Source organism: Hemicordylus capensis, chromosome 4, assembly GCF_027244095.1.
Source record: "Hemicordylus capensis ecotype Gifberg chromosome 4, rHemCap1.1.pri, whole genome shotgun sequence".
Lineage (NCBI taxonomy): Eukaryota > Metazoa > Chordata > Lepidosauria > Squamata > Cordylidae > Hemicordylus > Hemicordylus capensis.
Window position 1 is genome coordinate 218,682,161 of NC_069660.1, and position 14,569 is coordinate 218,696,729.

General features: G+C 42.3%; 1 protein-coding gene across 3 annotated transcripts in view; it reads left to right on the top strand.

The window, feature by feature from the left end:
* The window catches only part of CDKAL1 (CDK5 regulatory subunit associated protein 1 like 1), a 419,489-nt gene that overhangs the window by 388,557 nt on the left and 16,363 nt on the right, over nucleotides 1–14,569 (top strand). For all 3 annotated transcript variants that reach the window (XM_053245521.1, XM_053245520.1, XM_053245522.1), the window contains 2 exons: nucleotides 4,654–4,737; nucleotides 8,256–8,420. In XM_053245521.1, coding sequence (XP_053101496.1) covers nucleotides 4,654–4,737; nucleotides 8,256–8,420 — 249 coding nt within the window. The remainder of the gene's footprint in view (nucleotides 1–4,653; nucleotides 4,738–8,255; nucleotides 8,421–14,569) is intronic.

The window sequence follows — 14,569 nt, forward strand, 5'->3', positions numbered from 1 at the left end:
CAACTGATCTGCTTCAAAATTAATGCACAGAGTCCTGATAACCTGTCCTACATCTGTGCATCTATACCCAATTTCAGAACTCTAGGCCAAGCCATTCTGAAAATATAGAAGGGACCCACTTTACCCTTGGGGAAAATCATAGGGCCCTCTAGCAGAGTGGGCACATGGAACTGGGCCCCCAGTCCATGCCCATTGGCACCCCTGACTATAACTCCTATAATCTCTGGCCATGATAAATCATGTCCAGGAATGATGAGAATTGTAGTTTAACCACAGCTGGAAAGCCAAGTTTGCCTACCCCTGGTATGCATTGAGCTCTGTATAATCTGCCACTGCCAGTCTGTGAAGACAATACTGAGCTAGATAGACCAGTGGTCTGACTCAGTATATGGCAGTTTCCTATGTTGCCCTGAACTGGTCTTGTGAAGTAGCATCTGCAGATTACATTGCATTGATTGACCTGGTGCGGACATAATAATCTGATCACCTAATCATGAATAGCTGAATGAGGGAGAGCCTTCTGTGTGCTCCTGCCTCATGCCACTTTATCTTTCACTTTTGGAGCTGACTGTGTTAGTGTTAAATGCACACCAACCTTTCCTCTAACCATAGTTAATGTGAAATCCACTTCTAACCATGGCTGCAAACTCTGGTTTGCACTAACTATGGTTTGTGAAAACAGTGGTCACACAGGACACTAACCAAGGGAAAGAGCAAGGGGAATGCCTGCATGAGAGAGGAGAGGAGAATCACCCCAATCCATAGGTTGCTCCCAATTGCCTATTGGACAGCATTTCATCTTCACCCATCAGTGAAGTTTGGTTGTGACCCCCCTTGAGCTGTTTGGATTGGGTGGTATACAGATGAAAATTAAAATGCAGCCTTTGGCTTAAGAGCACTGACAAATCCTAATAATCTTCTTTTAACAAATTACCTTTCTACATGAAAAAATGTCTATTTTGATACTAGTTGGTAATTATGGGCATTGAAGTTTACGAGTAAGTAACCCGTACAAGCTTCCGCAGCAATTCCTGTGTTCAAGTCCTCTGAGTTTCCATTTCTGAGAATGTATTTTTGGTAAAGAAAATCAGAAGAGGTGAGTAAAATTACAGATCTTTGTTCTTGTTATAACTGCTTAGTCCCTGATCAAAATATAATTTGATAGAACTGCCAGCATTTTAGTTTAATTTTATTACAACATTGTAGAAATCAGGAGCAAAAAAGGGAGTGGAAATCAGTAAAACATAACAGAATATAAAAGGAAGCAGATAGATCGAGACCCAGTTGTCATTTTTAGGTCACCGCTGACATCTCTGAATATAATTTTCATGTGAGCTGCATTTCAGGGCTTGTATGTGCTTGAAGAAGCGACATTTTCTCAGCAGGAAACCAAATCAAAATGAAGCAGTCAGATGCAGGTGCAGAGTAATGGAAGTGGGCTATTTACCCTGAAGCAGGATTGCTGGGCTGGGGAAGCAGAAGCTCTCCAATGGCCTTGCTATTTCTCTCTGATATATATCTCAGTGCCAAGCAGTATTCATAGGGGGGCCAAATAATTGTTCTTTCACTTGTGTTTAATGAGATGCATTGCCCGATGCTGAACAACTGAGGCACTTCCTTTTGTTATGCTAACTAGATGCTATTCAAAGCTTGCTTTCTTTGACTTCTATTTAATCCTTCCTGCTTCTCCTGCCTCAAGCGAGGCAGAGAAATCGTTGAAAAGATGGAGGTTTGCTATGTGTACATCTGTTGCCTAGATCAGTTCTGTTTTACTAAATGAGGGAGAGGTGGGGAGCATGGGAGTTTGTGTGTGCAGCATTACGAACACTACACAGTATCCAGTTTTGAACAATATACAAACAATATACAACTTACATATGACCCTCAAGAACTTGTAATTTAATATTGCATAATATTAGCAGCAAGTGCAGCTTGTCCGTCTTTCTGTTAAGAGACTCCGAAGACTCGGCTTCGGACTTTACACCAATACAGGGTAATTTGAAAGGTCATGGCATGTAGGCAATATTCATACAATTTAACAAAAGTGGCTGAGTGGTCTTGAAATTACAATATCTCAGTCTCAAGTAACCATTATCAGCTGCCTAGTATGAGGCTGCCCTGCCCCTCTGTGACATCAGAGAAGCTAAGCCAATAGCAACCAGAGGGACCATGGCACTTCTGTCAGCACTGTCTCACAATGTTCCATTGTGTTAAATGTTTAAGCTCTGTCAAGCATATCTCTGATAAATAACCCAAACTTCTCAGTGACAGCAAGCAGCTTACAGAGTGGCTTCAACCTTAAAAATAGAATTATGATTCTGGGATGCAGATTATCCCACAGTGGAATGAGAGGAAAATTGATGATATCAGACCCTGGAAGAATAATATATATATATATATTGTTTTTGCAGTGTTCACAGTGGCTAATCATTACATTGGCAAACACAGAACAAGTTAGCAGGAGCTCGAATGGGTAGATTAAACCTTTTTAATAAGAATTCAGTCTCTTGGAACTTACACACTTCTCTGGCAGAATTATAATAGTTGGATTAAAGGAGAAGTGACACAGTCTGTCAATATACAAAGGTCAGCTTAGTCTGGATCTTGCCACAACTTGTACTGAAGCAACTCTGGCATCCAGAATGTAGACTTTACATTCAATATGGCTATAGTACTGCATACTCACAGTCGTCAAAATTTATTTCTGTGAGCTGGTTCACAATTATGGCATCCCCATTCAAGCATCCTGGGAAAGTGCAGGGACTATCAACAGACAGGCAGCCAAGCAGTACTCCTGCAGAGACATTTGTGAGAATGAACACTTCGAGGCAAAGCCTGTAGCCCCTGCAAAGGGCAACTGCAGAAATAATTGTGGATGTTTACGTATGTCCCACATGGATAAAGTGGTTTTCACACATGGCACCTTCATATGAGTGTTGTTTGGCTGCAAACCTGCTTGTGTAACCTTCTCCAATTTCTCCTAGAGCCCACATACACCCCAGAGACCAACACTGAAATGAATTTAGTGGCAAATATTGTATATACATTAAAAATATTTAAATTAATCAAATTAAACCAATACACATTTTACACATATAATAAATCAAAGGCCCCAATTCCCTATTCCCAACAACAGAAGCAAGCAAAGCAAAGCACCAAAGTCTTACAAATTTTATGATACATGGGATGGGTGAAGCAGTCTCTCAAGCTTCTCTGCAGTTCTTTGGCTCCAGTTCTCCTGGCTCTGACTCTGTGCCTGAGTGAGCGGATGATGCTCAGTATTGAGTGGTGATGGCCACTAGCTTAGAGGCCTTTAAAAGGGGCTTAGACAAATTCACAGAGGACAGGTCTATCAATGGCTACTAGTCTGGTGGCTATAGGCCACCTCCAGCCTCAGAGGTAAGATGCTTCTAAATACCAGTTGCAGGGGAGTAACAGCAAGATGTAAAGGCGTGCCCTTACCTCTTGCCTGTGGGCTTCTCAGAAGCATCTGGTGGGCCACTGTGAGAAACAGGATGTTTTGCCCTTTCCCTACTTGTCTCAAACTCTTCTTCTTCATAATCTACCTGATTCTCAAGATCTTCTTTTACCTGCATCTGGACTGCATCTGCTTCCAGAAGCAGAGAAGATCCCCAGAAACTACTCCCCTCCAATTCATTCCTGGGCACAGTAGCCCTGGATAGCTCTCCATAACACTTGCTTTGTTGTGGATAGCATCCATCACTAAAGTACAATAATGTAACTGACAATTTTGTCCTTGTTAGCCAATGAGTTTAACTCCATGAACACTGGTGGACATCTTCTAGTGAACACAACTGGTCAAGCATGGAGGAGAGGGGTGATTTTCAGCTATTGACCTTTCCCTCTGCATCGATCTGTGCCTCTCAGGCATATGTCTCTGAGGGTCCCCCAACCCTCAGGGACCTATTTTTCATGAGACACAGGGAGCTGTAAAGGGAAGGGAGGATTGTTGAAAATCACCCTTTCTCTCTGTGTGCAAACTGCTCCCTGCATGCAGTTCTTAATATGGGTGTTGGTCATTGCTAATGTGTTCTTTGAAATCCAGATGGCATTGCAACAAAAATAGTAGGATTGGAATAAGTAATAGTTTCATTTCTGTACATCTTTATTACTTATTGGCTGCTTGATCTTTTTTTAATGTCATTGTAAGTCACCTGCCCTTGAGCATTGTCCCATAGAAAAGCAGATATAAATGTTTTAATAAATAAGTACCCTCTTGATTGTTTGTTCAGTTATTTTAAAGTATAAACCTTGATACTGCTTTTGTAATGATAAGAGAAACTTAAGGCACTTAATATCTTTAAACTCAGGATAAAATTGTGAGGGCTGACACTGATGCAGATCTTTTTCTTTTTCTGAGGTTCACTCTGAAAGCTTTTGACAATTAAAAGTGAGCTTTCTTTTAAACAAAAAAATTACTCCATGAGTTCAAACCTGCTAATCTCTTGAAAACATGGATCTGTTATCTGCCCTGTGGATAAACTATGAGGTACTTTCTCCCCAGTTGAGTCCTAAAGTATCTGGCAACAGTCTATTAATTGCTAAAGGATGTTTCTAGGCGTCTCTCGTCTTCAAAATGTAATATTGCTTCACCGCTTGACTAATTTTTACTTGTCTTTTTTTATTTCACAGATTGGGGAAAGACAGAAAGTTCTTGTTACAGAAGAATCATTTGATTCCAAGTTTTACGTTGCTCATAATCGATTCTACGAGCAGGTACTGCTTTATAAGGCATGAATTTGTGTTCCTTCCATTGGACATTCAAGTAAGACCAATATAGTGAAAAGATTGGAAAATGTATATGTGGAGGTGCTGTTTTAATATATTTATATCAAAAAGAGGCAACAACAAGGGAACATGCACTCATGCAGTCTCATGCAACTCACCTGCAGTCTGAAATGGTATAGTAATAGGCAGGATTCTATCTTACACTTTTATTGAATGTAATACATTAGTACTGATTTACTTATCCAGTCAAAGCATATAGTAGGGTTTGCGTGACTTCAGAATGCAGGTGGGAATTGCAGTATTTGTCCCCTCACTTAAAAACAAGAAAACCCTCGGTGCACATAGAAAAATATCACTTCAGGCAGAAAGCTAGGTTACATCCGTTCTCCTTTCACAATAGTTTTATTTGTGCAGTAAATTTCAAGCAAGCAGTTTCCCTACCTGCATTCTAATATATTACGATCTCAGGAGGGTTGTGCCATAGGCTTTTGTTGAACATCTAGTTCTATGAGCATGCTCATCAGTTGCTGTACAAACGGCTTCCATTGAAAAGTATGTTTTTCAATGTAATGCTCACAGTTTATTAAACTATTTTCCTACTATGAGAGTGCTCTCCTGTTGCCACTTTCTGGCATGACCATCCTTACTAGTAAGTTGAGGAATTAATTTGATATATATTGGCCAACTTCCCCACTAATGGTGTGGAGGCGCTGTGTGGGAAGTGCCTCCATAGCATTTAGTAATCCAGTATCTTGCTGCGTGCAGGGAGAGAAGCAATTTTCACAGATCTCTCATAGGAACATAGGAAGCTGCCATATACCGAGACAGACCATTGGTCCATCTAGCTCATTATTGTCTGCACAGACTGGCAGCGGCTTCTCCAAGATTACAGACAAGAGTTTCTCTCAACCCTATCTGGAGTTGCCAAGGAAGGAACTTGGGACTTTCTGCATGCAAGCATGCAGATGCTATTCCCAGAACAGCCCCATCCCTAAGGGGAATATCTTACAATGTAAGATAGAGTGCTCACATGTAGTCTCCCACTCAAATGTAAACCAGGGTGTACCTTGCTTAGCAAAGAAGGCAATTCATGTTTGCTACCATAAGACCAGTCCTCTGCCCCCAGAAGTGCACTCAGGGACATATTTAGGGGCATTTAAAAGTGCTTCTGGAGGAAGGGGAGATCAGTGAAAATCACACACACGCGCACACACACACACACACACACACACACACACACACACACACACAGGGCATTTCTACACTATAGCTGTTAACCAGATTAAAATTGGTTTAAATGAAACCAATTTAGATTGGTTCATCATTTATTTATTTATTTATCTATCAAATTTGTACACCGCCCCAAACTTTCATCTCTGGGCGGTTTACAATAAAACCGCAATAAAACTATTAAAATAATTGATGTTGGGCAGGGGAGCTTCTAACTGCTTGCCTTACTGGGTCCTAACTTCTTCTGTGTCTTTTGAACTGCTTGCTTAATGGGGGGGGGTTGTTTGGCTTGTGGAGGGGGTGCATGTCTTCTGTGTCCCAACTGCTGCTTTTGAACTGCTTGCTGCATGAGTTGGGGGGCTGCATGGGTTGGGGAGTGCATGGCTTCTGTGTCCTAACTGCGGCTTATGAACGGTTAGGGGGCTGATGGCTACTGTGTCTTCACAGCTTTTTGGAGGTGTTGGAGTTGCGGTCAAGCAAAGAGAGATAGAGAGAAGTGGAGGTGTGAGCTGTGGAAATTGAGGGCTGTGTGGCTGCTGTGTCTTCACTGCTGCTTTTGCACAGTTTTCTGTTGGTGGGAGCCTGCATGGGTTGTGGGGCTGCATGGCTGCTGCTTTTTCACTGCTGCTTTTGCACAGCTTTTTAGGACGAGGGAGAGAAGCGGATGTGAGAGAGAATGAGGTGCAGTGTTGAAAAATGGGTCCAAAGAGTGCAGGCAAGAGAAAAAAGGAAGCTGTGTCCTAGTGAGCAAGGAATGTGATGTCCCTGGGGGATAAGATCAAAGTCTTGGACTACATTCGAGAGGCTTTGAGTGGTTTCAGGGATTTCCAAGGGGCTCAATCCGCTCATTCCTGTTGAGTTTTGGTGATTTTAGGGTTTTTAAAAGCATTTTTCCTTTTTTGGGTGTGATTTTTGCGGTCATGGTTCCCCTAACTCCCCCCTTTCCCATTGACTAATACTATAATGCCTCACCAACCACAAATTTGCCAGCCGCGAGGTTTTCGCGGAATAGAACCCTCGCATTTGGCGAGGGACGACTGTATTTCTTTGATGTATATCACAGTTAAACATGTTTTAAGTATTAACCGCAAACAAATTAAGATTACAATCACAAATCAAGAGCCCTCAAGGAAAAGTAATTTGAATGCTTATAATCAATAGGTATGAATGATGCTATGACTCTGGTAAACAGTGAATGGAAGGAGCAGAGATGTAGCCGCCATTAAACAAGGGGGTACAAATGTCCCCTGGCTGCCGGGTTGGGGGGCCACCATGGCTCCCATCCATGCTCTCCCAGGGCACCCCCTCACCCCATCCTGCAGATGGCGAATGTAGCGCTCACCATCTGGGAGCACAAGTCATGCCCTCTTCTGCCCAGCTGGCACTTCATTCAAGCACAGGCCGGCTGGGTGCTACTTCCCTGTCTCACTCCTGAGTAGCCTCTTTCCCCTATATTTGTCATGCCCATTGCATCAGTGTCAGATGCAGGGGTTGTGGCCAGTACCAAGAAGAGGCACCGCTCAACCCCTCTCCCAATCCTCACCAGTCAACACTTCGTTCAAGCGCTGGCTGGGAGGTTCTTTCTGTGCCTTGCAAGGCAAAGAAAGGAGCCCCCAGCCAGTGCTTCAACAAAGCACTGACTGGCAAGGATCAGAAGGAGGCCAAGCATTTATTTATTATTTCTATGTGTAAATCGCCCTGAGCCATTTTTGGAAGGCGGTATAGACATCGAATAAATAATAATAAGCAGCCCCTCTTCCCAGTACTGGCCACATCCCCTGCACCTGACTTTGACACAGGGGGTATGCACTCGTTTACAATGGGGAGGGACTGCCGGTGGAAGCTTGTCCCTTGGCAAGCTTCCTACACTCCTGGGAAGGAGGAAATATTTTGTGAACTCTAGCTCTAGCAAAAGTATTCTATAATGCAATGCCATTATGCCCTGGGGATTGTTTGCAGTACATGATAAATAAAGAAAGTACAGATTGGGTATCATATTAATGCTAGTGACCACTGAAAGGTCTTGAGAAAGAGTTCGCTCAAATGGAAGAACATCTCTGAATTTGAGGTTACTTTTCTCACACAATGCTCTTCTGCAGTGCTAAGTAAGAAACAGCCCTTCTGTGATTGAAAGAGGCTTTCTGCTAGTGGAAGGACAACTTTGGACTGAAGCTCATTTGAAATCTATTTTTATAGGTCTTGTTTACCTTTCCCCCCTTAGAATGAGCAACTAAGTATTCCACTTAGGAAAAGTTGTCTGTATCATTCTTTTAAAGGTCCTCATCCCAAAGAACCCTGAATTCATGGGTAAAATGGTAGAAGTGGACATTTATGAAGCAGGGAAGCACTTTATGAAGGGACACCCAGTTTCAGATACTCAAGTGTTCACGCCATCTATCACCAAGCCATTCGCCAAAGGAGAGGTTTCTGGTTTAACAGAGGTGAGTAAAATACTTTTTAGAAAATACTACTCTAATAAAAGAGCAGCTGTGCAAGCATAGTGACTCTAAACACTGCTCCTGTTATCATTTTAGATCTCTCTTTATGTATGTGCTGAGCTTTAACATTTTTTGTCATAAACATCTGAATTCAAAATATTTTGTGCCCATGTGCGTAATGTATGCCATTGCAATTTTATTTTTCTTTCCATGATACAACATATGGCAAAAATAACGGCAAAGAAAAGGTTTGAACACCCATACGTTTTAACCAAGTATGATTCTACATTCCTAAACTTAAGAGCCACCTCACACACTGCAGTTTCAGCAGGTACCCAATATAGCTCCCATCCATATGAAAAAGCTATATATTTGGTTTTGTGTTTAAGCTGTATGTTTAATATAGATTTAATCCAATTCAGTTTTGGGCATAGTGTTCATGCTATGAAGAAGGGTAACCATAGAGCCTATCAGTGCCCTGTGTTCCTTGTTAAGGTGTTTTTTTAACTTCACAAATACTTTTTAAAGGATTGATGGCATGCATCTTTCATGCAGTTATGCATTAATCATTATCAGGATACATCCAGTCATCTATCCTGACAGGTTTTATCCAGCCAACATGGGCAAGGATCCAGTTCCAAACACCTTATCCACATCCTCCCTAATTGAAATTTCTCCAATGAAATCAAGCAGGAGTCATCTCTGGATATTATTGCTGTAGACTCAATCCCTACTGTGAAGTCCAAGTTCGAGCGTTTTTATCCACAGATTACACTGTCACAGTGTGCTTTTGTTGCAGGGTGGGGTGGGTGCATGTCTAGCTCCAGAAGGATGCAAGCTAAGCTAGAACAAGCCATTCTCCACTCAGAAAAGCTACGATGCATGGGACTGTGCCAACATGAAGGTGGAGAATAAAGATCTCTTCACCACCATTGCACCCCCAAAATGGACTCTAAGCTATAATTGTCAGATTCATGACAACTTTTCCTCCACGCTGATACCAAGATTGTAAGGCCCAATGGCAGCCCCTATCAAGCCTTAGTGTGGCCCCCTGACTAATGGTTGATTGGGCCTGTGAGAAGTGTCAGCCAAAAGTGAATACTCTGCACAGTCTCCATGGCATCATGCAGACAACCATTCCAGCTGTGCAGTGCTGTACTTTGCTTAGCATGTGGAGGCGGGCTCCTTTAAGGGAAATGGAGCCCTCTTGAACCCCTGCACCATCTTGGGAGTGCTGGGAAGTGTAGCCCTTCTCAGTGCTTACACCATAGAACTCTTAAGAGAAGACTCCATCCCCCTTAAAGGACCCTCCCTGCACTAAGAAAAATGCAGTACTGAGTGGAGGTCAGCGCAGTGGGAAATTGACTCTCACTTTTTGCCATAGTAACCCCTGCTTGAAAAATAGTGAAGATCAACAACTTATTCTCTAGCCCTCCTCCCTGTTGCCTCATTGCTTGTAGTTCACTCCTGGACTCCAGCAAAAGGTAGACAACACCTAGAAGCTATTGTGTCTACTACCTGAGGGATTTCCTTACTCCAGGAGTCAACCTTGGCTGCAGGAAAGCCAGATGCCCCCACAGGGCCATCCAGAAACCATTTGCATCTGTCTTCCTTTGGGGACAGATCATCCTAACCGATCTTTGGAGAAATGGCTTTAATCCAATTGTATCTCTGTGTATTGCCTAAAAGGCAGATAGCTTCTGCCTTTTAGGATCGACCATCAATAGTAAAGGATCCAGCAGTCAAGAAATACACTGCAGACTAGCACTTCGTAGGGTTGCAATGAAGGCTTTGGAAAGGATATTTAGATGCTGTGACGTGTCTGTGCCTACAAAGATTAGAATCGTTTGAACAATGGTTTTTCCCATGACACTCTATGGGTGCAAAAGCTGGACTTTGAAGAAGCAAGATAGAAAATGTATTGATGCTTTTGAACTTGGGTTCTGGAAAAGACTTTTGAGGATACCATGGAAAGCCAGGAAAACAAACAAATGGCTCAGTCCAGAATTTTAACTCAAGGCACAAATGACCAGGCTCAAACTATCAAACTTTGGACACATTATGCAAAGACCCAGCTCCCTTGAGAAGTCCATAATGCTGGGAAAAGTTGAAGGAAAGAGAAGAAGAGGATGACCAGCAGCAAGGTGAATGGACTTGATTATGACAGCAGTGAATGCACCACTGAGAGACCTTATAGGCCAAGTTGAAAGACAGATCATCCAGGAGAGAATCAATCTACAGCACTTAATCAATCAATCAATCTATGTGTATTTACCAGTAACAGTAGGTGAAATTAAGGTATTTATTATTTATTGTTATTTATTTATTCGATTTCTGTTCCGCCCTTCCAAAAATGGCTCAGGACGAATGTATCACATTTGTAAATGATTGGATAAGGTCCCTTCTCTAGCATTATATATATTATTAGGTCCTTCAAGTATTACTGTAGTTTAACACTTAGGATAATAGCATGATGACTTAGGTGTAATGGCGCGGTGGGAAAATGACTTGACTAGCAAGCCAGAGGTTGCCGGTTCGAATCCCCGCTGGTATGTTTCTTAGATTATGGGAAACACCTATATTGGGCAGCAGCGATATAGGAAGGTGCTGAAAAATATCATTTCATACTGCGTGGGAGATGGTAATGGTGAATCCCTCCTGTGTTGTCCAAAGACAAGCACAGGCTTCTGTCGTCGCCAGGAGTCAACACCAACTCAACAGCACACTTTGCTTTATGATAGCAATACTATTTTTGAATTAGTTTTATGTATGCTGCTATTTCTCACAGAAATTGTGAGGAAACATTAATGATATGAAAAGGTCATTGTGCTGATGGTTGTTAGTATGAATATTTATTGTTGTTTTGTTATATATTAAAAATATTTTCGTGCTCCTTTTCAACAACAAAAAAGTTCTTAAGGCAGTTCACATGACTAAAGGAATGAGAAGATGGCTCTCTGTCCCACTGGGGCTTGCAGTCTAAAAAGAAACACAAGGGAGTCAGTAACAGCCACTAGGAGGGATGCTGTGCTGGGATGAACAGGGACAACTGCTCTCCCTTACGAAACAGAAGAGCGCCACCACTACTGACTGGTACATGAGAGACTCCCCCTGCAAAGCATGCTCTGAGTGAAGTGTGGAGTAAAAGGCCTAAAGCACCAAATTATCTATATTTTGCCCTTTTATGTATATGCTGTCTTGGCAAGAACAAACTTTTGTTATAGTTTATTATTATTGTCGGAAATACCATGCGTACTTGCCTTGCCACATTACTCTTGGTTATTAACTGGTTAACACAGGTTAACACAGGTTAACAGGCTTAATAACTTCATGCAGGGTCTGATATAAGTCAGCCCAATAATATAACATATTAGCATATTTAAGGAATAACCCTTTTGCTGAAAGATTAATTAGATTCTTCAATTTCATTCCATCTGTAATTGTTTGCTAGTATACTAGTTCTGGACAGTCTCCATATCTCAATCCATGCTGGTCATTCTAACCTCATTCTAGACCTTCCAGAATTAACTGAGTACCTTCTCGAGTGCTCCTCTGCTTGAGTCTAGAGTACTATCATTCAGCCTTCCCTGATTTGCGGCATTTTGCAGACACTGGCTAACTTCCTGACTAACAAAGGGCTGCATAATGAGCAAAGTTGTACTAGTGCAAGAAGATCACATAGTTGGACTGAAAAAGTAGGGATTTGCGAAATTGTACTATAGTAAAGTGTGCCGTTGAGTCAATGTCGACTCCTGGTGACACAAAGCCCTGTGGCTGTCTTTGGTAGAATACAGGAGGGGTTTACCATTGCCTCCTCCCGCTCAGTATGAGATGATGCCTTTCAGCATCTTCCTATATCGCTGCTGCCCAGTATAGGTACCAGTGGGGATTCAAACCGACAACCTCATGCTTGTTAGGCAAATCATTTCCTGCTGTGCCATTAGATGGCTTTGTACTCTTGCACAAAAGTTCTCTTTAAAACCAATGAAGTTGTGCAGGCATACTTGCTGTAACACAACCCAAGTCTGGAAAGCAAGCTCCAGACTTCGTGCAAGTAGTAGCACAAAAGCTGTACACGACCACAGCATCCTTCCACAAACACTTCATGAGGATATCAGCTATTGAGTCTACCATGATTCAGCTCTACTGGACCCAAGAGGTCCGATGGATGTGCTTAAGAATACTGTGGTGTGCTATACCTAGAGCTGGGGCTGCACTGGGGCTGACTGCTGGGAACATGTTACCCTACTGTCCCAAGATCTGTGCTGGCTGACTTTATCCTCTGTTCACAGTTCAGTATGTTGGCTTGGACGATAAAGTCCTTAGTGACTTTGGCACTCAAATTATCTCCTTTCCTCTGGGATCAGCCTTCCTGATCATGCCAGCCATACACCATGTTGAAACACCAGTGTAATTCTCAGAGAGAGTAGAGAGTAATTCTCAGCGGTTGCTCTACAATAGTAGAAATCTCTTTACTGGAGTTTTCCTGAAGCATGAGCATTTTTCTGACGCACTGAAGGACCTTTCTGTTTAAAGTAGCATTTGGTAAAGGTAAAGTATGCCGTCCAGTCAGTTTCGACTCCTGGCGACCACAGAGCACTGTGGTTTTCTTTTGGTAGAATACAGGAGGGGTTTACCATTGCCATCTCCTGCACAGTATGAGATGATGGCTTTCAGCATCTTCCTATATCGCTGCTGCCCGATATAGTACCAGCAGGGATTTGAACCGGCAACCTTCTGCTTGTTAGTCAAGCCTTTCCCCGCTGCGCCACCAGGACTTAAGCACAGGAAGATAAATGCAGCTAGGAGACAGTCAGTTCTGTCCATGTGGGCAGATATTACTTGATACTGTAGGACTTGCCAGGATATGTGTAGTAATTGAATTAGGAACCTGGGATGTAAGATTGGCCAGGCCCAAGACAGACAGGTAGGGGCTAGACAAACAGTTAGGACTTGGCAGGATTCAATAGGTAACAGATTTTGAAAAGAAGCAAACAGAAGGAGCAGGCTAGTGCCAAAAGAAAGGGACACAGCAAGTGATTCAGGAATGCAGCACACAGAAAGTCACCATAAATGAGCTTCTTGAAACAGAAACTGTTGAGTTACCTTCCAGCAGCCTCTTCCTGCTCTCTTTATTACTCTCTAAGATAATTCATAGGGAGGTACCAGACTAGTTTCCCAATGTTCAGCATGGCAAACCAGAACTAATCATTTTCATAATGTGCTATAGCATATAAACAACACAGAAATGAGGCCGTAATTAATGCAGATATTGGCACAATAGTAGATTCAGCTGAGACACACATTAAATATTATTTATTTATTATTTATTATTATTTATTCAATTTCTATACCGCCCTTCCAAAAATGGCTCAGGGCGGTTTACACAGAGAAATAATAAATAAATAGATGGATCCCGGACCCCAAAGGGCTCACAATCTAAAAAGAAACATGATAGACACCAGCAGCAACAGTCACTGGAGGTACTGTGCTGGGGGTGGATAGGGCCAGTTACTCTCCCCCTGCTAAATAAAGAGAATCACCACGTTAAAAGGTACCTCTTTCCAAGTTAGCAGGGGTTGTGTGCATTACAAGAACGTAAGGAAAGACCCGACTCTTATTTTTGTTCTTGGAACTGAACCAGACCTGCCATTGAGAAGGAATATGTGCTGCCAATAAACTTGTAGCCAGAGGATCAGCAGGTGATTGATATTTTATATATTAAAAGTGGAAAGATGGACAGGAATAATGATTAAAAACAACAGGAAGTAAGTGGCTTGCACCAGAAGCTGTGATGCTGATGTAAGCAGGATGCAAGGGTCTCAGGTGTGGAGCCATTTTTTGCAGCTGACTTTTGCTTTCTAGATATAGAGCAACAATTAGTATGTGAAATCCAAGATACCATTCCAGAATTCTTTGGCTGAGGAAATCGCTCTGACAAATAATTATATGTGTATGTTTATCGGTACTACAAGGCAATGTTTTAAAAGCATCAAGCAAAGCCTTATTTTCATTCCCAGACCTTGAATGATCAGTTTCTAGAGACTCTCCTATGAGGAAAGTCTACAGTGTTTGTGGCCTTTTTAGCTTAGAAAGAAGGTGGGTAAGGGGGGGTGGGTGGGCATGATAGAGGTGTATAAAATCACACTCAT